At 38.4% G+C, this 20,899-nt stretch overlaps 1 protein-coding gene across 2 annotated transcripts in view; it reads left to right on the top strand.

The window, feature by feature from the left end:
- Positions 1-20,899, top strand: part of COL1A2 (collagen type I alpha 2 chain) — a 36,552-nt gene that overhangs the window by 9,843 nt on the left and 5,810 nt on the right. For both annotated transcript variants that reach the window (XM_063725738.1, XM_024249628.3), the window contains exons 5-40: positions 44-88; positions 202-255; positions 347-400; positions 704-757; positions 1,175-1,228; positions 1,746-1,799; positions 3,334-3,378; positions 3,670-3,723; positions 3,824-3,868; positions 4,258-4,311; positions 4,812-4,910; positions 5,054-5,098; positions 5,213-5,311; positions 5,729-5,782; positions 5,907-6,014; positions 6,377-6,430; positions 6,539-6,637; positions 7,525-7,578; positions 8,041-8,139; positions 8,545-8,598; positions 9,152-9,205; positions 9,355-9,408; positions 9,681-9,734; positions 10,691-10,735; positions 11,852-11,950; positions 13,173-13,280; positions 13,955-14,008; positions 14,949-15,002; positions 15,682-15,735; positions 15,840-15,893; positions 15,990-16,097; positions 16,459-16,512; positions 17,360-17,413; positions 18,422-18,583; positions 19,792-19,899; positions 20,573-20,680. In XM_063725738.1, coding sequence (XP_063581808.1) covers positions 44-88; positions 202-255; positions 347-400; positions 704-757; positions 1,175-1,228; positions 1,746-1,799; positions 3,334-3,378; positions 3,670-3,723; positions 3,824-3,868; positions 4,258-4,311; positions 4,812-4,910; positions 5,054-5,098; positions 5,213-5,311; positions 5,729-5,782; positions 5,907-6,014; positions 6,377-6,430; positions 6,539-6,637; positions 7,525-7,578; positions 8,041-8,139; positions 8,545-8,598; positions 9,152-9,205; positions 9,355-9,408; positions 9,681-9,734; positions 10,691-10,735; positions 11,852-11,950; positions 13,173-13,280; positions 13,955-14,008; positions 14,949-15,002; positions 15,682-15,735; positions 15,840-15,893; positions 15,990-16,097; positions 16,459-16,512; positions 17,360-17,413; positions 18,422-18,583; positions 19,792-19,899; positions 20,573-20,680 — 2,502 coding nt within the window. The remainder of the gene's footprint in view (positions 1-43; positions 89-201; positions 256-346; positions 401-703; positions 758-1,174; positions 1,229-1,745; positions 1,800-3,333; positions 3,379-3,669; positions 3,724-3,823; positions 3,869-4,257; positions 4,312-4,811; positions 4,911-5,053; positions 5,099-5,212; positions 5,312-5,728; positions 5,783-5,906; positions 6,015-6,376; positions 6,431-6,538; positions 6,638-7,524; positions 7,579-8,040; positions 8,140-8,544; positions 8,599-9,151; positions 9,206-9,354; positions 9,409-9,680; positions 9,735-10,690; positions 10,736-11,851; positions 11,951-13,172; positions 13,281-13,954; positions 14,009-14,948; positions 15,003-15,681; positions 15,736-15,839; positions 15,894-15,989; positions 16,098-16,458; positions 16,513-17,359; positions 17,414-18,421; positions 18,584-19,791; positions 19,900-20,572; positions 20,681-20,899) is intronic.

The following is a 20,899-nucleotide window of genomic DNA, read 5'->3' as shown; positions in this document are numbered from 1 at the left end:
AACTTATCAGTGCTAACTATTGATACATCTGCTTTCTTTACAGGGCTTAATGGGACCTAGAGGCCCACCTGGTGCAGCTGGAGCCCCAGTAAGTACTGAAAGCTTGTAATGCCTCTTGTGTAAAAAGACAGAGAATTAAGAAAATCTTAATTCTTAATTCTTAATTCTTAATTGGAGTATGACATTCTTTTTTTCTTTTAGGGCCCTCAAGGTTTTCAAGGACCTGCTGGTGAGCCTGGTGAACCTGGTCAAACTGTGAGTACATTTTTCCACCTTTGTGATAAGTTTTTTCCAGGAAGTTTATGAATATAACCTTAGCGAAATGATGGGTCTCCCATTTTCTTAGGGTCCTGCAGGTGCTCGTGGTCCAGCTGGCCCTCCTGGCAAGGCTGGTGAAGATGTAAGTATTTACTCTTCAGCACTTTCAAAATGCTATTTAAATACTCTTGCCGCAACAAGATTTTCTAGATTCAAATTAAGTATTCTGCCAAAAGCTGAATATGCCTGACAGAACTCTTAATGTATGGGAAATATTATTTTAATGAAATATTAACTAACCTGCTTGTATTAAGGGAAATATTAAATATGTATCTGGATCCATATTTTTGTGTGATAACGTTCTCCCCTTTTGTAAAAACCAAGATTCCCCCGTTTTGTCTGATAGTTTACCAAGAAGAAGTTGACTCTATGTTTTCATGTTTAGGGTCACCCTGGAAAACCCGGACGACCTGGTGAGAGAGGAGTTGTTGGACCACAGGTGAGATTTTTTACATTGGTAGATAGCACAAACATCATAGGCCTATAAGATAGTTGCTAAAACTAGCATCAATCTAAATGACAACATAGATGTCACCCAAACTCATAGCATGAATCGGAGGCATCTAACAAAGAAAAAAACCTAGTAAAAAAATGCATATACATTTTATTCATGCAAATAATGGAATATAAATGACAGCAAGCATACTATAAGCAATTAAATTGTGTTTTCTACAAATACCGTATTATTAGTTACTCACATTAGAACAAGTTAATTTGTCGCTCTGTGCTTAAAGGTATACTAGACTTTGATTCAAAGCTTGAACTTTGATGAGAATAAATACTTTGGAGGGAAGAAGTCACTGTCTTTTTATTTATAGTAAAACATTATTCACCATCTTCTGTATTTCTTTCTAAGGGTGCTCGTGGTTTCCCTGGAACTCCTGGACTTCCTGGCTTCAAAGGCATTAGGGTGAGCACATTCTTTACTCAGATGAGAGAAAATGCCTATTAATTTTTGGAAAAAACTCAAGTATGTTTAAAATCTTGTGTGACATATACTCACTTTCAAATTCCTGGAGTTTGCCAAAGGGAAGAAAGAGTTAAAGAGTCAGATTTCTTGAAAGTAAAGTGGGGTGCAATTTTTTCAGTCTGTTCATAGCTACCAGAAAACAGGCTCATTACAGAGAAATTATATAGAACATGTATTACTTATTGAGTATTTACAACCATCTGAAAATCCTAAAATTAGTAAGGATGGAAAAGATGTGAGAGAACACCTGGTCCTCCATCCTTCTCTCTCAATGGCAAGAAAGTTAAGTGACGTATCTAGGGCAATAGACTGAGTTTGCTGGGACCTAGAACACTGGACTTCTTTCTACTGCAGCAGACAAGACTTACCCAAGAGAGATTAATGGCAAAGATATACAACTTTTATTTGACCAAACACTATCATGGAACAGCATTTTATAATAAGGCTTGCCTTTCAGGGACACAATGGTCTGGATGGATTGAAGGGACAGCCCGGTGCTCCTGGTGTGAAGGTAAATATTAAATTAGAAGCACTGTTTTTAAGCACTTGATTGAAATTCCCCATGACCTCCAAAAAAGTATATTATACTGAAGGCTACCCATATTACAAAAAATATTTTTTTTTCTTTTCTGTACTTCAAATCCCTCAAGGATGGGGACTATGAGAGTCTGTGAAAAAAGGTCAATTATTAATATTTATTAAAATTCAATATCTATTAAACAATTGAGATAAAAATAACATTAATAGTTTCTTCTTCCATTTCCTTTCCTCCCTCTATAATTTCAGTGTATCTCTGCAGCCAAAATAAAAGTAAATAAACATATAATCAGAGATTAGGACACTGTATTATTTTAGACTGTAAATTCTCCTTTGCCACACACTAATTAGATAGGTACATTCATGTCGCTATACACTTTTCAACCTCTTTCCTGTGATTTATCTGTGCACACTCAAAAAAATTTTAATTAGGTAATTAAAGTCTCAGAAGTGTGTTATCTCTTGGCTAGGCGCTTCTCTGACAGCGTTTTCAACTATAAAATGTTCTCTTTCCTATTAAGGAGATAATGTGATATTAAAGTGAATACCAACGTAATTACAAATTAATGAGTAACGAATACTAGCGGGACCAGAAATGAACATGAATATGGAGAATCTGTTCTAACTTTCCAGCTGCCACACAAATGGATAAGGTCAAACTCATTCTCCCAAGAGTCCGATATAACAGCTCAGACTACTAATCACTGTATCATAAAATGTTAGAGCTGCAAGGAGCTTTGGAGACCCCCTCATTTTGCAGAGGTGGGAAACTGAGGCTTCATGAGAGCAATTGACTTGCCCAAAGTCACACATCCAGAGGTTAGAAAGTCATAGGCTAGAAATGATCCCCCCCCTTGCCACTTCAATGCTTATTCCCAAAGAATAGACTTCACATAGAATCCTGGAAATGAAGGGTCCTTATGAGGTCTCTTAAACCATATTTCCCCTATTTCTAAATCAGATTATCTTTAAAAAAAGTTCTTTTACATGTGCCATAGTATTAAATCCCACTACTACTACTACTACCCTGCTTTTTACTCAGGATAAGAATATAGATTGGAAATAAATATGATGGCGCTAAAAAATACCACGAAGCTTCAATTTTTCATGCACATTTTATGAAAGTGATAACACTGAGTGTTCAAAACAACTTTAAAGAGGATAAATATGGTTACATCGATAGTAAATTTACCCTTTGCCATCTCTTTTTATGATATTGTTTCTAATATATAATTGATATCCTGAATCTAAGGGAGAAATTGGGGAGGAGGTACACTCAAATAACCACATCTCCTTAGAACCTGGATATGTGGTGCTATCTGAATAAAAACTCATGTTAGCACATTTTAAAATCTGTGTGTCTGGCATAGTTGAAAAACAATCTACATGTGTAAGAAATGTTATGAAATATATGAATGGTTCAAAGTAAAAGAATAGGGTAAAATTGCACTATCAGGAAAAATAATTGTTATATTTAATGAACAAAAGCTCGATCCTTCTCCATGTAGGGTGAACCTGGTGCCCCTGGTGAAAATGGAACTCCAGGTCAAACAGTAAGTATTGGCTACTTCATTGTAAATTTAAATGTGTACACTCTTTATGAGATGGAACTTCTTTAATGTTTTCGCTAATCACTGTATCTTTCAGCATTGTATTCTTTGATATTTTTCTAATAGCCTTCTGATACTTAATTGAAATCCACTATCGTTTAGTTGGAATTAGAAGGCAACTTATTTATTTTTAGTGTATTCTTGTACAGGTTGGAAACTGAACAAAGCAAATGATGCCTGTGACTTTTTTTAAATTAGCATTCTGGATTTTATTGAAACTATTTCTGCTTCTAGGGAGCCCGTGGGCTTCCTGGTGAGAGAGGACGTGTTGGTGCCCCTGGCCCAGCTGTAAGTGCTTCCATTTTTGTTCAGTTTCATCCTTTTAAAAAATCTTCTAATGACTGTCATTTAAGTTTCCACCTGATCTTCCCCTTTATTTTCTTCCTAGGGTGCCCGTGGCAGTGATGGAAGTGTGGGTCCCGTGGGTCCTGCTGTAAGTTTTGACACTGGGGAATTTGAAAGGAGTTGAGAATGTGGGGTGGGCGCTGTCTTATTCATTAATCTCTTATGAAATAGCATCATTTCAGACACTTTACCAAATGTTCTGTGAGGTCTTTTGAAGGCTCCATTTATAAGTAGTGTACGCCATTTATAAGTACCTGGACTTTTGATTGATGTATAAAGCAAAATATCCCCACCCTGGATACCATGAATGTCTTGCCTTTGATGAGATCCTAATGACAACAGACTGGCTGTCAGTTTTTTTCTTTACTAATATAAATAGTGTTATGCCACTGTAAGCAACTTCAATCTTCTGTCATTGTTATTGTTTTCTTAATTTACTTGGAGGAAATTTCTTACCACCTTCTGCTTTGATTTCAGGGTCCCATTGGGTCTGCTGGCCCTCCAGGCTTCCCAGGTGCCCCTGGCCCAAAGGTAAAAACATTGGTGACCATTGTCACTACTTTGATAAACTTCTTACTGTGATGTGAAAGATTGGAACTGTGTTTGCAGATAAAGAGATAATTATGAAACAGTTACCTTAATTAGTCCTTCCCTTCAAAATGGACGTAGAATGACCAGTTTTCTCACTCTACATTTGAAATAGATCATTTCTCTGCACTGTGCACTGTGCCCATCGATATAGATGGCAACATGGAAATAGACTCTAGGACTAGTGAGTTAGGACTGACTGAGAACCAGAGTCAACCACAGAGAGACAGAGGAGAGAGAAGGTAATAACAGTAGCCGAGATGGCAGAATCAAGCAAGGAAAATAGGAAACCAAACTCAAATCTTGTTGTAATAAAACGGATAAGAAAAATAACTGCAATTTTGAAGTTTTATGAAGACATTTCATAAAACTTGGCATCTTAAAAACAGATATGCTGTTTCATTATTTGCTGGTTAATTCCTTGGTTTAATTTCCTCTTTTAGGGTGAAATTGGAGCTGTTGGTAACGCTGGTCCTGCTGGTCCCGCCGGTCCCCGTGGTGAAGTGGGTCTTCCAGGCCTCTCCGGCCCTGTTGGACCTCCTGTAAGTATTCATTGTCTTTAAACTTTATTGAGTAAAAGAAAACGAAGATGGGGTAGGGGGAAGAAGAATAATGAAGATGGGGTCAAAGAAGAACTGAAATATTCCAATTAACTGATATCCTTCTCCTTTCCTTTTCCTCATAGGGTAATCCTGGAGCAAATGGCCTTACTGGTGCCAAGGGTGCTGCTGTGAGTATACCTGTGTAGCCAAAATGTGCTGCTATGATTTTAAAGGCATTTAATGTGTGCTGCTTCTACAGCCTATCACCTCCCTAATGGACCACACTACATTTTCCTTCATAGGGCCTTCCCGGCGTTGCTGGGGCTCCCGGCCTCCCTGGACCCCGCGGTATTCCTGGCCCTGTTGGTGCTGCCGGTGCCACTGGTGCCAGAGGACTTGTTGTAAGTGGTCATGACTGTGGTTCTCATCATCCTGAAATACCAGCTCTGCCGTCATTTCATCACTATCTAGACTTCCACTTGTAGTTTTATTATTCCTATTTTTCTCTTCCTTAGCATTTTTAGTTTATATTTCTTAAATATGTATGTACACTCCCATCTGCTATATGCACACAGACATGCCCTTCCTGTTATCTTAAATCATTACCTCGAGGTAAATGAGGCAAAGTTCTACAATATCAGTTTTGTCCCTTCGACCAATACCATTCCCCTGTACGCAATTTAAATATGAACAGGGTACATTTCCTAGAGAACTTGAGCTTCTCTTTACCTTGACCCACAAATATTCTGAGAGATTTGTCTGCAAGAGAGTTTCAACAAATGTTTGTCGTTTGACCACTGTTCTGTATTGAACCCTAGGGTGAACCTGGTCCAGCTGGCTCCAAAGGAGAGAGCGGTAACAAGGGTGAGCCCGTAAGTAGCTCTATCATCACACTTTTATAAAGTTAATTGTTTTTCTCATTCCAGTTTCTCCAGCTGGACATAGTATAAAAATTATTTTTTTACTCCCCCTTCTTTTGTTCTTTTCATTAAACAGGGCTCTGCTGGGCCCCAAGGTCCTCCTGGTCCCAGTGGTGAAGAAGGAAAGAGAGGCCCTAATGGGGAAGCTGGATCTGCCGGCCCTCCAGGACCTCCTGGGCTGAGAGTAGGTTTCAAATGCTCCCAACACCCAAACACACCAGAGGCAGATTATGACACCCCTTCATTGGGAATTGGTCAAAATTACTGACTGTGTTTTCTTGGGCAAAAAAAAGCATCTGCTTTCCATCTGCCTTATTAAATCAGTGACTCTCAATTTAATATGTTATAAAATTGGCCTGGAAACAATGTTGACCTACTTTTGCAGGATGCTCATCTATGAATTCCTCTAGGGGTTGGGTGAAGTGTTTTGGCTTGGTTTGTGTCTGTATCTCCCCTGTAAGGAGATCATGCTATTTTTAACAAACTCTACCTTATCAAAGTCAAGAGATTTCTTTAATTCCCTCTATTTCATGTACTTTCTTGCAGGGTAGTCCTGGTTCTCGTGGTCTTCCTGGAGCTGATGGCAGAGCTGGCGTCATGGTAAGCTGTCCATCACTTACTTCCTAGAAAGGAACTTGATGCTTCTGGTGGTGGGTGTGTCATTAGCTTTAGCATCCTCGTCCTCTATCTCTTTTTTTTTTTGAATAGGGTCCTCCTGGTAGTCGTGGTGCAAGTGGCCCTGCTGGAGTCCGAGGACCCAGTGGAGATGCTGGTCGCCCTGGGGAGCCTGGTCTCATGGGACCCAGAGTAAGTTTCAAACTGATTCTGAGCAAATCACACCTGGCATTATTTCCTTCTTTAAAGGGTTGGTTAATATTGAAGATAACAATAAAAATATCAAAAGTAAATTTGTTAGTAGTCTTGCTGACAGTTGCATTTTTAACTTCATCAAAGCTCAGTAGATATTTTCATGTATTTAATTAGTTCATAAATTTTCTATTTATTACTTGATACAATGACTATGAGGTTTTTGGAAGAATAGATCTATTTTAATATATCCAAATTAGATTGGTCCTCCTATCAGCATGAATCTTTTATCTTAATTTGTGAGTTTTATATAAGGTGTTCATGAAATATATTAGGACTATACATTATTCGTTTATTAGATTCATAAGTGAAGTCTTTTTCCTAGCAATCACAAAGTGCTGTAATGTATTCAGCATCACACTAGCTATGGAGAAATAACCTCTAGGTCCATAGACACACTAATCCATAGCAATAGAGTAATTTTTTTTGCCTCCATTACCTCTTATGGGTGAATATCAACTGTAATTGTACCATAAACAAGTAATAGGGACACCAAAGATAGCAATAAGAAATCCACTTTGGAAATTGCTTACTAAAAGTATTAGTTTTTCTATTATGAGGTAAATAATGTGATACATTTTGCCCATATAGCATGTTGCTTAACAGTTTCTTGAGATATCTGTAAAAGGAAAGCCACAAAAAAATAGAGGGAAAATTTCAGAACTCTTTTCACACTTCCCAGCTAGTGGCTAATATTCCTAATGATTTACCCTAGGCAACAAACTAAAAGTGGAGGGAAAAGGTGCCTTTGTTAGACTTCAGTTAATCTGAGGCTTGAGTATGTAAGTTAAAGTGCCAATATAAAAGCATCCTCATTTATTTTATAGGGTCTTCCTGGTTCCCCTGGAAATATCGGCCCTGCTGGAAAAGAAGGTCCTGTCGTAAGTATTGCTCATTTTCCATTATATTTTCAAGGACACTTATTGCACCCTTATCAAGTCTATTTTGTGGCTTATTTATACATGAGCACATTGAAAATAAATATCAGACACATACATCATCTGGGAATGCAGAGTAATAGATTGTAATTATGGAGTCCAAATGAATGCAGGACTGAAAGCAGAGCAGGGGAGAGAAAAACATGGCAGGGAAAATTGAAGCAGGTGACAAGGGGATGCAAGAGAAGGGAATGAGGGAAATTGCATACATACGAGATTGAATTGGCTATGTGTGTACCGACATCCTAGTTAGAAAAGGAAAATGGATTCATAATTTATTAACGCTTTATACAAGAAGCTCTATGCATTCAGAAAACTATTCTGTTTCATCCGTGGCAGCATCATAAGCCTGAGGTTGTGAGAATATGTTGACGCTGAGTGAACTTGAAATAACTCTGCTTTCAGGGCCTCCCTGGCATCGACGGCAGGCCTGGCCCAATTGGCCCAGCTGGAGCAAGAGGAGAGCCTGGCAACATTGGATTCCCTGGACCCAAAGGCCCCACTGTAAGAATCACCACAACTTTCTTACCCTCAGCACTTTCTGTAGCCAAATTTTACCAAACCCTAGTATTTCTCTCCTGCGAATCAGTCCAGTCTCAGGGAGTTTCCTTTCAACACAGGAAAACTGCAGGCCACTTATCACATTAAAAGTTTACCTCTAGTGTATCCTTATATCCCTGCTAAAAATCCGTCTCCTGAGCCCCGTGCTTCCACAGACACAGGGACATCTTACTGTACATGGAGCTGCATGGTGATGGATCACCCTTAGATAACAGAAACCACAGACTAGGGATCTCAAAAGAACACAAAAACAAGCAGGAATCAACATTCCAAAATCATCGTGGTTAATTTGACATTAAATGTGCAAGGCTGCTTTTTGTTTTGTTTTGTTTTTCATTTTTACTCTAGGGTGATCCTGGCAAAAACGGTGATAAAGGTCATGCTGGTCTTGCTGGTGCTCGGGTAGGTGCTAACTTGTGTACAGATCTATTCACATAGCATTCATCTAAGAACCACACTTTTTTTTTTACACCATCTGATATCATTTTGTCACTTTCTTTTCAAGATGGCATCCCCAGGGGTCCTTTTACCATCATAAAATGCCTTTTTAAAAACCAAACTTATAAAACAGTGAGCAAAAACGAATCAGAATATACATTAGGTCAAAAATACAGAAGCACTTGGCTTTTATTTTATTCATTTTGTGATTAAAAGGGTATGAATATGTAGTAGCATTCTCTGGCCTTTATAAATTGCCTTGTGTCGCATACTTTGCTTGAGTCATATCAAAAGTTAGTAGGCAAACCCATAAATATATATACCTACTATGTACCCACATAAATTAAAAATTTAAAAAGTTAGTAGGCAGTATTTGGGCTTTGGTGGGAACCCACAATGAGTTTAATTCATGCTAAAATCACAAACTTGTTTTAAGGAAGTAATACCTGAGGCTTTGAGACATCTTAAACTACCTGGCTTGCAGCTAACCATCAGCCTTTCTGTTAAATATTTTTAGGGTGCTCCAGGTCCCGATGGAAACAATGGTGCTCAGGGACCTCCCGGACCACAGGTGAGGATTTCTCCCACTCTTGTGCTCTTCTGCACTAGAATGTATATAGTCCCTCAAACTGACCATCTCCATTTTCATTCCAAAAGTTATACAGCTAGACAACAGTGGTGACATACGTTGCTATTTATGCTCTTTCCTGTCACTTTCAGGGTGTCCAAGGTGGAAAAGGCGAACAGGGTCCCGCTGGTCCTCCAGGCTTCCAGGTAAGTCAACTCAAACATACACAATACTGCCTTTGGTCAGCCTATTCAGCTGTAAATCACCGTACCGTACCTCTCTTCACCACAATAAACATGATTTCAGGACTGAAGCAAAGAAAGGTGCATTTCTTTCAAACAAACTTTTGTGTAATGCTTTAATAACATACAATCATGCTCATGTTGATATTTGGTAGCCACTACCCCCAAACTCAATTATTAGCAAATCTCCTGAACATAGCCATAGGATTGAGATTTGTATTTCTTTTCATTTTTAGGGTCTGCCTGGACCCTCAGGTCCCGCTGGTGAAGTTGGCAAACCAGGAGAAAGGGTGAGTAAAACAAGTAATAGTAAGTAGTGACTACTAAACTTGAGAATTTCCCCCTGTTCAATACCCCACTGCTATGTAATTATAATATGTAAAAGAAAATTTCCTATTTCATATGTTAATGATAGTGTTTTACATACATTGGTGCTGATGGAGAGAATGAGCCAAATTACTTTAGTTCTGATTACTTTGTTTTACAGATTTAATGAAACATCACCTTATGAAAGTAAAATCTATCAACGAATATTTTATTTAATAGCCTTACTTTTTGTATTGTTCTTGATAACGTTAAGATACAAATTATTTCCTTCCCCACAGTGAAAAAGTAAATGCACAATTTTCAATCAAACTAGATCCTGAAAAATTCCTTTTGTGTTTTTCTTGGCATTCAGACATGACACTGCTATACACAATCAGGGCATGAGTTCTGAGTCATTTTCTATCTAATTGTGATGAATGTGCCCCAATTCAGTTACATTCTGTGGCCTGGTCTCCTTTGTCAGCAGTAGGACACATTAAGGAGACAGCTGGTCAGTAATAAAAGAGATACACTTGGGTATACAATTAACTAGGTAATGTACAGAATATGGTAATTTCTCTTAAGAAGACGATCTGTTATTTAGCTAAAAATAGGCAACGTCTAATATTATTCATTATTATTTATCTTATTATTGAAGGAAATAGTCTGTTTGTCACTTTTTAAAAAGCAATAAACTAAATAATGGGAAACAAATTTTTTGATACCAAGTTCTGGGATGGATACATTTTTGTCACCAATAAAATTCTCTCTTTCTGTATCTTTCCAAACTAAAAGTTGTTCTTATTAGCCTGTGTACTCATGCAGTCATGTAGATACTGCCAGCTTTATTTCACTCTTTCCAAATTTTTCAAATATCTTAATCATAAGTAATTTAGAGATCACACACAGATTTCATGCTTTATTCTCATGTTTTGTCTAGGGTCTCCATGGTGAGTTTGGTCTCCCTGGTCCTGCTGGTCCAAGAGTAAGTGTTACTTCATTAACTTTCATAAACTCTGGCAACGTATTTTTAAAAGTAGTAGTGCTTTCTCCTTAAAGCCACTGATGACCCTGCAACAAGTCTCTGATGCTCTTCTATAGTAAAATGTAATCTGTAGAGAGCATTAGATTTCTAAGTTGATAGTAGAATTTTTTGTTTCGTTGCTCATATTTCCTATTCAGTAATTACATAGTTATAAGAAACAAATAAATAAATACATATTATAGTCAGTGATTTATATAGACAACTATGCTACATTTGTGACAGTGGCTCAACTTGAGCTAAGGAAAAATAATATCTTACTAAGATCTAAAGTTAATTTTGGCAATGTGTGTTGATGTTCAAAGCCTAAAGCCTAACTTATGAGTAGTCATATAAAGAAAAAAATACTTAGTTTCTCTGTGGGTATTAGCATCACTGAAATGATTAATTTTCCCTGAAAGTATTCCATCATGTCACTAGTTAACACATATGTAGGAAGCTCAAAGAACCAACTTATAACAAGGTCCTTTGAAACAGTTACAACGTGGACCTATGTGATAAATATTTTGGGCTATAGAATGCTATGTTCTAGTGATATTTAGATGTAAATTGGGAGATATTTAGATAGACATATATATATGCAAATACATATATCAAATATACATATGAATATTATAACTGTTATATCATTATTACACAAGGTTATAAAAAGGGGGCATAGATAGGAGAATATCTAATGTTATCTACACCTGCCATTGCTATTCAACTAAAATTTCTTTGAATACTACACATAACTGCCATCTGTTTTTACCTATGGATTTATCACAGAAAAGACTCCCCAAAAAAGGGGAATGAATTGCAAAAATTGAATATTATACTCTAGAAGCAACAAATTCTGGAGTTGTAGTCACGGAACATTAGAGCTAAGTGACACTTTAGAGAATATCTCATCAGTCTCTTCATTTTTCTAGTGGAGAAATTAGGAACAAAATAAATTTTAATTTGCTAGTAAATGCAGAACCAGGGCTCGGAAGCTACACAAGTGTAAACTCTCATATGTAAAACAGTATCACTGAAAGTGATGAATGGTGCAACACTTCTTCTAATCACTTTTTTCAGGGGGAACGCGGTCCCCCAGGTGAGAGTGGTGCTGCCGGTCCTACTGGTCCTATTGGAAGCCGAGGTCCTTCTGGACCCCCAGGGCCTGATGGAAACAAGGTAAAATCTTATGTTTTATATATTGCTGGTTTGGCCCAGTCGGCCTAGAGTAAGTAGACCCTTTACAATAGAAAGATAATTGTTTTTCAGATTTTTATTTATTTCCAGTTCTGTGATGACTTCCTTCTCAGTAAACAGCAATCCGATTCCAGTGGACCTGAATTATTCTAAACAAACAAACAATAGCAACAAACTGTGGGGGAAAATTCAGTGTTCCCCAAATATAAATGAATTAGTATGGGTTGTCACTCTTTTCTCATCACACTGTTTATGCTTTTGTTTTAATCTAGAAACATTGTATACATTGGACATTATTTTCAGAGAAAAAAACTTTTTATCTTAACATCTCATCCCATAGAGTAAAATTTCAAAAAGTAGTCTGAATTTTAATAATAAGAGTTTATGATGATGAAAATTCATTGGGCAATACATTCACCCCAAAAATTTTTCTGGAAACTTGTGTTCCAAAATAGAATCTGTGGTTTAGATTTTAAAATAGATTTAGCATACATTCCTGAAAAAGAGATTACCTTAACCACAATAAAAAGAAGACAATTCATATTATTTTAGTTCTTAACTCTAGGGGAAAAAATGTAAACTTTAGTTGCAAAAAGCTATTTTAGTGTATGGAAGGATGTTCTTGGGAAAAAAATAAAAACGTAAGAGGGAGAGAGGAAATAAAGAAACCACGGTTTTGTGAGGTAGTACTTTCAAAGGGATCTATTTATCTCAGAAGCTAGTCAACAGGTTTTAAGTATGTGGAATTGTAGGGTTTTATATAAAAATGGAAGATACAGTCTCTACTCTTAAGGAGATTAAAACACAAACATCTCCTCAATTGACAGGGTCTCTTTCCATGTTTTCTATCTGGGCTAAGAGACTTATCCTTGAAAAATGTCTGTGGGTAAACATTTTTTACTCTTTGCTTCCCATTGTCCTATTCTCTTCTTCTCCATGCCTGCCATCCTTAAGAGGATTGAAGCAGGTTATAGAGGAATCACAGCTGTGCACTCCCACTACCCTCATCTCTTCAGTCACCATGTCATTAACAGCATCTCTCTCTGCTATATTCTCCCTCCTTTCAATAGCCCAGCCTTCTTTGTGTTTCAAAGCAGGCAAGAAGCCTGTCTAGCTAACTGTTTAAATTGGAATTCTTCAAGAGTTTGATTCTTCATTTTCTTCTTTCTCCACTAAAATTGATTTCACATGTGTTTGACTCAAGGGTGAACCTGGTGTGGTTGGTGCTGTGGGCACTGCTGGTCCATCTGGTCCTAGTGGACTCCCAGGAGAGAGGGGTGCTGCTGGCATACCTGGAGGCAAGGGAGAAAAGGTACCCTCCCTGTGTTGAACCCTATTACATATTGTTGATGAACTCTAGCGAAGAAGGCTGCACAAGGATGCCCAAGTTTTCACAATTCTTGGCAGGTGGTCTGGTAGCATTTTGATATCTATCTATATATATTTCCCTCTGCCACCTAGCACCTACACATTTCTAAACTCACTAATCTGGCAAAATTCCTTGCTACCATGGAATTTCACACAAACAGATGGTGTTGAGTAATACATGAGGCTCATTTTAATGCCACTAACAATAATGCCTCATCCTGCCCTAATTAATGGGAAGAAGCTACATTGAACAGCTGTCAACCGTGCTGCTGCATTAGTTATGCCATAAGAGTGATCAGGCGCTGCAGCCCATTGTGATGTTGCCTTACTATGCTGTCCACATGAATCTGTACCTTGCTTGATTATGCTTCAGGAGAGTGTACGGAAATTAGAAAAGATTGTTTAACAATAATCTGGAAATGGCCTTGAATTATTTTTTCCTCATTATTTTTCTCGATTAACATTCTACAGAATGGTAAGGAATCGAGACATTGCTAAAAATCTTAAATGACTGAAGGTATCATAACATCTTCTGTAAAAAATAAAAAAGCTTTATATTAATTTTGATTCAAAATTTTGGTCAGAAAACAAAAAGTTGCTCTTGCTTTATACTTTCAGGGTGAACCTGGTCTCAGAGGTGAAATTGGTAACCCTGGCAGAGATGGTGCTCGTGTGAGTAGAATTTTGTTTGTATGTTTGTTTGTACTTAGATTTTTTTGATGTTTGAATTGAGAAGTTTTCCAAATTAGAACTACACACACTTTATTTATCAAGTTTAATAAAATATTCCTTTCTCTCCTGGGTCTATGACTAATAATATCATTTTACACGTTCCAAGGGAAAAATTAAACGGGATTTAACCTCTTTGAAAATAATATCTTGAATTTTCTAACTTCCCTAGTGTCAGCGATACCAACTACAAACTATAGACCAAAAGCTTTAGGTTTAATAGAATATTAAATGATTGTTTCAAGTGATAATAGAGATTAAAATAAATAAATAAATAACTCTCTTATGCTTTAGGAAGCCGGAACCTCTAACAAGATTCTATAGTTATTCAAACCTACTCCCTAGAAATTTGTCACCCAAAGAGCAGCCCCAAAGATTAGCTGTTAATGCCATGAAAATGCCAAAGATAATCCCATGACAGTCTAATTACCTTATCTAGGATGTCAGCCTCATGGATCTTCCAGGCCACAGTCGGCCTGGATTCCTTTATTCACCTTTCCTTCGGAGCTGAAAACTGACTATAGCACATCTGTAATAGTCTTTCTTTTGAATCACATAGTTCTAACAGTTTCAAACAAGGCTACTCATTTGCTGCTCTCCAGGGAATTTTACAATAGCAGAAAGTTCAGATCTCCCAAATTTCTGACCTGCTATTGACTTACACATTTCTATAACCTTTATTACTGGAGTACCCTCCTTCTGAGAGTGGCTTCTAATAGTCTTGATAATTAGAACCAAAATGCATCAGAGGCCCTCTTGATATCCAACCAGAGTGCAGTGAAAGTGTTCAGTCACTGTATAAGCACAGCAAAAGAGAATGACAAGGTTCACTTTTGATGATATGGGGTGTTATTAATAAGACATGTTTCCTTTTTGGTACTAGGGTGCTCCTGGTGCTGTAGGTGCCCCTGGTCCTGCTGGAGCCACAGGTGACCGGGTAAGCATGCATTTTCACTAAGCCAACAGCAATATCTAAAATTTCCTGCCTTCTCTAGTCCCAAAGAGCCCCAGCAATTCATTTTTATGGCTTGGTATAAAACCTACTTATTTAAAAACCTAGCTATTGTGATAGAGCAGCAGGAAACAAATGCTGTGTGTTTAAAATTACTTTTCCTTCCTATAGATGTGCCAGCTATCTGACCTATACTCTAATCCTTAGCATTTGTTTTAAAGTCTTTCCATGTTGCGCATTAATAATATCCTAATGCACTGAGGCTTCTCAAAGCCTTCAATCATAAAAAAAAATCAATAAAATACATAGTGTGCCCATTTCACATTGAACTCTCCACTTAAAATAGATCTTATTTATTGTATTGCAAAGATGGCCACAAATAGATCAGCTGCATGTCCATCTAAAAATTAAAATGTCCTCCTCCTGGTATTGTGGGCACTGATTTATAGTGTTTTCTCAAGTGTATAACCCATACCACTTAACCCCCAAAATGAATATAGCATTAAGTAAAAATCCACTTCATTTTACTCTGTGAGATGTGCATTAGTTATCTCTTCCAAGGCAACTACAGACTCTGTCTGTCCACCACTGTTCTCTCTCCCTCCCAGTTCGTTTAGCATCTATGTCAGGCACATTAACAGACTCATCTTTGCTCCCATTATAGGGCGAAGCTGGTGCTGCTGGTCCTGCTGGTCCTGCTGGTCCTCGGGGAAGCCCTGTAAGTAAGAACCTGGGTCATTTTGTATACTCACACCTCACGATGTTTAGACATTGATGAACCTAGGATTGATAACACATTTTTAAATCCCTTCTCCCACCTAGGGTGAACGTGGTGAGGTCGGTCCTGCTGGCCCCAATGGATTTGCTGGTCCCGCTGTGAGTATCACATAATGAAGATTAATCTGAAAACATCCTACGTTGGGGAGTAGAGTGGGTCGGAATACCAGAGCTGTAACTGTTTCTTTCCAACAGGGTGCTGCTGGTCAACCTGGTGCTAAAGGAGAAAGAGGAACCAAAGGGCCTAAGGGTGAAAACGGTGTTGTTGGTCCCACAGGCCCCGTTGGAGCTGCTGGCCCAGCTGTAAGTTGAATTCACTGGTGGTCCACACAGCAGCTGCCCATTAGATCTTACAATTAAATATATATCCGTCAAGTGCCTACTATGCAACAGGGAATATACCAGATAGAAGATGGAAAATAATGGAAGGATTAACATTTGCACACTGTTTTACAATGTATAAAAGTTTCATAAATATTGTTTTATTTTAATTCTCTGATAAACTCATAAGGGTGGTAATATTGAAGAGCATACTGACACAGATAGTCATTTTTTACTTCTACATTTTATTGTAAGAGATGCGGGAATGATACCCCTTGAAGAAAAGAGTAGCATTTATAAGGGTTTGTTTGTGATTTGACCCCATCTTTTTGTTTGCATTTAGGGTCCAAACGGTCCCCCCGGTCCTGCTGGAAGTCGTGGTGATGGAGGCCCCCCTGTGAGTATTTACAATGGACTCTCGCCACTTTTCTTTCTTCAGAATCTGTTAAGGACACTTGAAAGTTTTGAAATTTTTGGTAAATTTGGACTACCATGAGGAAACTTTTGAGATTCAAGTTCATTCTATTCAGAGCAATTCCAATATTGATGTTAACTTGAACTCAGCTGGAACTCAGTGTATGTTGCTATCACCTCACTTGAGATAATAACCAAGGTGGGCCCTAGGCAGTTTAATTGTAAAGTCAGAAAAAATATTTCTTTGGCGTCTTTCATCTGTTTATTAATATGCCCCTTCTTCTGCCTGACCACGTCCTTCCCCTTTGCAGGCAATGCTATCACAACAATTCTCTAGAGACCCAGAGCTCCCCAAAAATGAACTTTACTGACTTCTTCTCTCACTGGACAGTGCTGAATGATCTAGGTCATTTGTTATTCTTTCGTCCATGAACACCATTACTTATTAAGTGTCCATTTCCTTACCACTTAGCCAGGTGATAAAGATAGTTGTTAATGTATACACATTAATGTGTAATAATGACACAGTGTCTTATCTTCATACCTTTACAACCATAAGATAATATGTCAGCATTTCAGAAAGGACCATCCAAACCTTAACGCAAAATATGGGCATTCCAACTGGTGGCATGCTGGTAAGGAAGATGTGTGGAGAAGGAGGGCCTTCAGGGTCCTGGCTAAATAATGCCCTATATAAAGCTGCCTACCTCCTACTCCTTGGTCTATCCCTGGTCACATGTACTGATTTTCCGAAAAAAAAGAAATTCCCATCTTACCCAAATTCTTGGAGTTGATGTTGACTGTGGAATTCTAATGTGCTTGGCTCTTAGGGTATGACTGGTTTCCCTGGTGCTGCTGGACGGACTGGTCCCCCGGGACCCTCTGTAAGTAAATCACTACAAACATGTGTCTTCATTTACTCTAGCCAAAAGGTCTGCCTTCTGGTAGGAAACTGGTAAGAAACTCTTCATGAAAATGCATCACTAATATTTGCTATTACTCTCCTGGTCTGAAATCAGCTTTTCTGAACCATTAAGGTATTTCATCACAAGTTATATTTTATAATATCAGTTTAAGAGGCTTTTATTCATGTGAACACCAGTCCCCTTTCAGGGGCATGGTCTCTTTGAAAAAAAAAAAAAAGAACAGTTTTAGCCACATATCAGATATTTCTTTATCTAATTACCCTTTATGGCTAACATTCTGCCTCCATTGTTAAGGTATAATTGTTCCTGAATTTAAAGGTGGTTTGGCGTCTAATTTAATTCTGATTCAGACTCTCCTGTCAGGACTCAAGAAAATTTAATTAATTACCAAGGATTAAGTCTTCTGGTTAAGGTTTCGGGGAAAAAAAAATAGCAAAGATGTTGATTTCTTGGAATCCTTTTACAGGTTCATAACAGAAAAATCTTCATTCCCTGTAGGCATTTAATTAAACCTAGTTGAGAAGCGTGTGTGATTCCTCAATTATGAACAAAATGCCTATATTGGCTTTCTTTAAAAAAAAAAAAAAAAAAAAGAAGAAAAAAGAAAAGGCAAAGTCCTTCGAAACTCAGAGTCCCATTCATTTATCATTAACTCCTATCATTCTACATAGTTCTGATTCCAATATGCCAGGGTACCAGTGGCATGACATTGTTTTTCGTCATAGAAATTTGCCATAGTCTCTCCTCCATTATTTGGTTTGTTACAGCCTCATAAAGGAAGACAGGAGTTGCTTCTTTCTGTAAGAAAGAAAGAATGTTAAAAACTATAAATATTTCCCCCAAATGGCTAGGGTATTATTTTATTGCATCACTTTGTTTGCATCTTAAGATCTAGAATCTTCGCTGCTCTCTTCCAGGCCCTTGGTGATTAACAGAAAGGAAATGACCTTGTACATTTGCTCATAGGGTATTTCTGGCCCTCCTGGTCCTCCTGGTCCTGCTGGGAAAGAAGGGCTTCGTGGTCCTCGTGGTGACCAAGGTCCAGTTGGCCGAACTGGAGAAGTAGGTGCAGTTGGTCCCCCTGGCTTCGCTGGTGAGAAGGGTCCCTCTGGAGAGGCTGGTACTGCTGTAAGTGATTTCCAACTCCTCTTTCTTAATACCTTATGCTGAATTAAAATAAAGCCCCTACACAAATCTTCAAGTGGCATCTATTTGTTGATGAGTATTGTAGGCTCTCAAGTAGAGCTCAGTTGAGCCAGGAAATCTGTCCAGCACACACTGAGGGGCTGTGGCTTCCAAGATGCTCAGAAAGCACAAAATCGGGAAGACAATAAATGAGGGAACTCGGTTTTATCACACAGCCCTTTAAGCTATTGAAGGCACCTTACTGGTACCAGGATTAGAACAGAGTCCCATTGCTGTGGCCATCCTACTACATATTAATCAATCTCAGTAGGCTACCAATTTCTTAAGCATACACTGTCCAGTATTAGTGCTACTCTGAAAGGTGCCCCTATTAGACCTTAGAGGCCAAAGTCAAAATTTGCTTCCTTTTGATATACTGATTTTACTGATTTCCTTTTTGTTTTTGTTTTTGTTTTTTTGTTTTGGGATGGAGTTCCCCTCTGTTGCCCAGGCTGGGGTGCAGTGGCACGATCTCAGCTCACTGCAACTTCCGCCTCCCCAATTCAAGTAATTCTCTTGTCTCAGCCTCCCGAGTAGCTGGGACTACAGGCACACACCATCATGCCTAGCTAATTTTTGTATTTTTAGTAAAGACAGGGTTTCACCATATTGGTCAGGCTGGTCTCGATCTCCTGACCTCAGGTGATCCACCCACCTTGACCTCCTAAAGTGCTGGGATTACACATGTGAGCCACCCCACCCAGCCTGATTTCCTTTCTTTTGTGTATATACCCAGCAGTGTGATTGCTGGATCTTATGGTAGTTCTATTTTTAGTTTTTTGAGGAACCCCTCCTACTATGTACAACTATTATGTATCCATAATAATTTAAAATAAATTTTTTTATTTGTTTCCCTGCCTAGAGGCTATAAAAACTCTATTTCACCACCCCAAGTGTCTTTATAAATCTCAACCACATATTTTTAAATGTTGTGCCATTGGTCTCAAGGATGAATCAGATACAAAAGTATACATGCCAAGATGTAAACTCACTGTCATCACTAGAGAAAAGATATCCAAGGATATGTCCTAGTAATAAGAGGTCATTAGCCTTTTTCTAAGCGAAGACAGTTTATTCTCACAATCTTCAAGCCAACCTGTGTTATCACCTAGGGTCTTACCCATAATACTCAGTATTTTTTCTCTATTTAGGGACCTCCTGGCACTCCAGGTCCTCAGGGTCTTCTTGGTGCTCCTGGTATTCTGGGTCTCCCTGGCTCAAGAGGTGAACGTGGTCTACCAGGTGTTGCTGGTGCTGTGGTGAGTGCTTGACAATATTCTGACTCCATTAACATAAGAAAAGATTTTAAAAGCTGCCACTTCAAATGTGACAGATTGATCACTGAATAACTTCACTTAAGATTTTTATTCATGGCATTTTCTTTATACAGATCACATGTCACTTATCTAAGAAGCTTCAATACCACCTTACTTAGACATACACTATAAAGACACAGCTTAAAATTATGCAGAATGATTTTTGTTCTTTCCACGCACTTAGGAACGATACAATCTCTAATTGCATTTACTCCTCTGCAATATGAAATGCTGGCATCATTTATCCTGTAGGAAGAATGAAACTCTGGAAGTTCTGAATCATTCCATTAAACCTTATACGTGACAACAACTAGAAGCCATCTCATCTCCATAAACTCCATCAACTTTTTGAATTCATTTCATTTGGGATACTGAATGACACGAGGCTCACTTTTTACAGAGCGACATCCCATGATTACATAAAGCTGGCCACCTACATGTGGAGAAGGAGGGCGGGGATGATGCTAATGATACTTCTTACCATTGTGTGACCCATTCACATTCAATTTACCTTCTTTCTTCAAACTGGAATCTCCTGAGTAGGGTTGTTTTGGAGGGGAAGGTTAGCATTCCATCGAATGAGGGGAATGTCATTTTATCTTCTCTGCCTGTTTAGGGTGAACCTGGTCCTCTTGGCATTGCTGGCCCTCCTGGGGCCCGTGGTCCTCCTGGTGCTGTGGGTAGTCCTGGAGTCAATGGTGCTCCTGGTGAAGCTGGTCGTGATGTGAGTCCAACACTTGGTTTGTAAAATAAAACTGAGCAGGATTTCATTGTGTGAAACTTTATGTCCTGAGCTGAGGTTCTCTTCTTCCAAATTTCTGAACAAGATGGTCAGCTTCTCCATAGTATCTACACCTAGTATTGAAAATATGAAAAATGGCTTAGGCCAAAGAATGGGCTTTTCAATAGCACACTGCAAAACTGGGCCCAAGTATTTAAAACA

Source organism: Pongo abelii, chromosome 6 (assembly GCF_028885655.2).
Source record: "Pongo abelii isolate AG06213 chromosome 6, NHGRI_mPonAbe1-v2.0_pri, whole genome shotgun sequence".
Classification (NCBI taxonomy): Eukaryota; Metazoa; Chordata; class Mammalia; order Primates; family Hominidae; genus Pongo; species Pongo abelii.
This window is presented reverse-complemented; position numbering and strand designations above follow the sequence as displayed.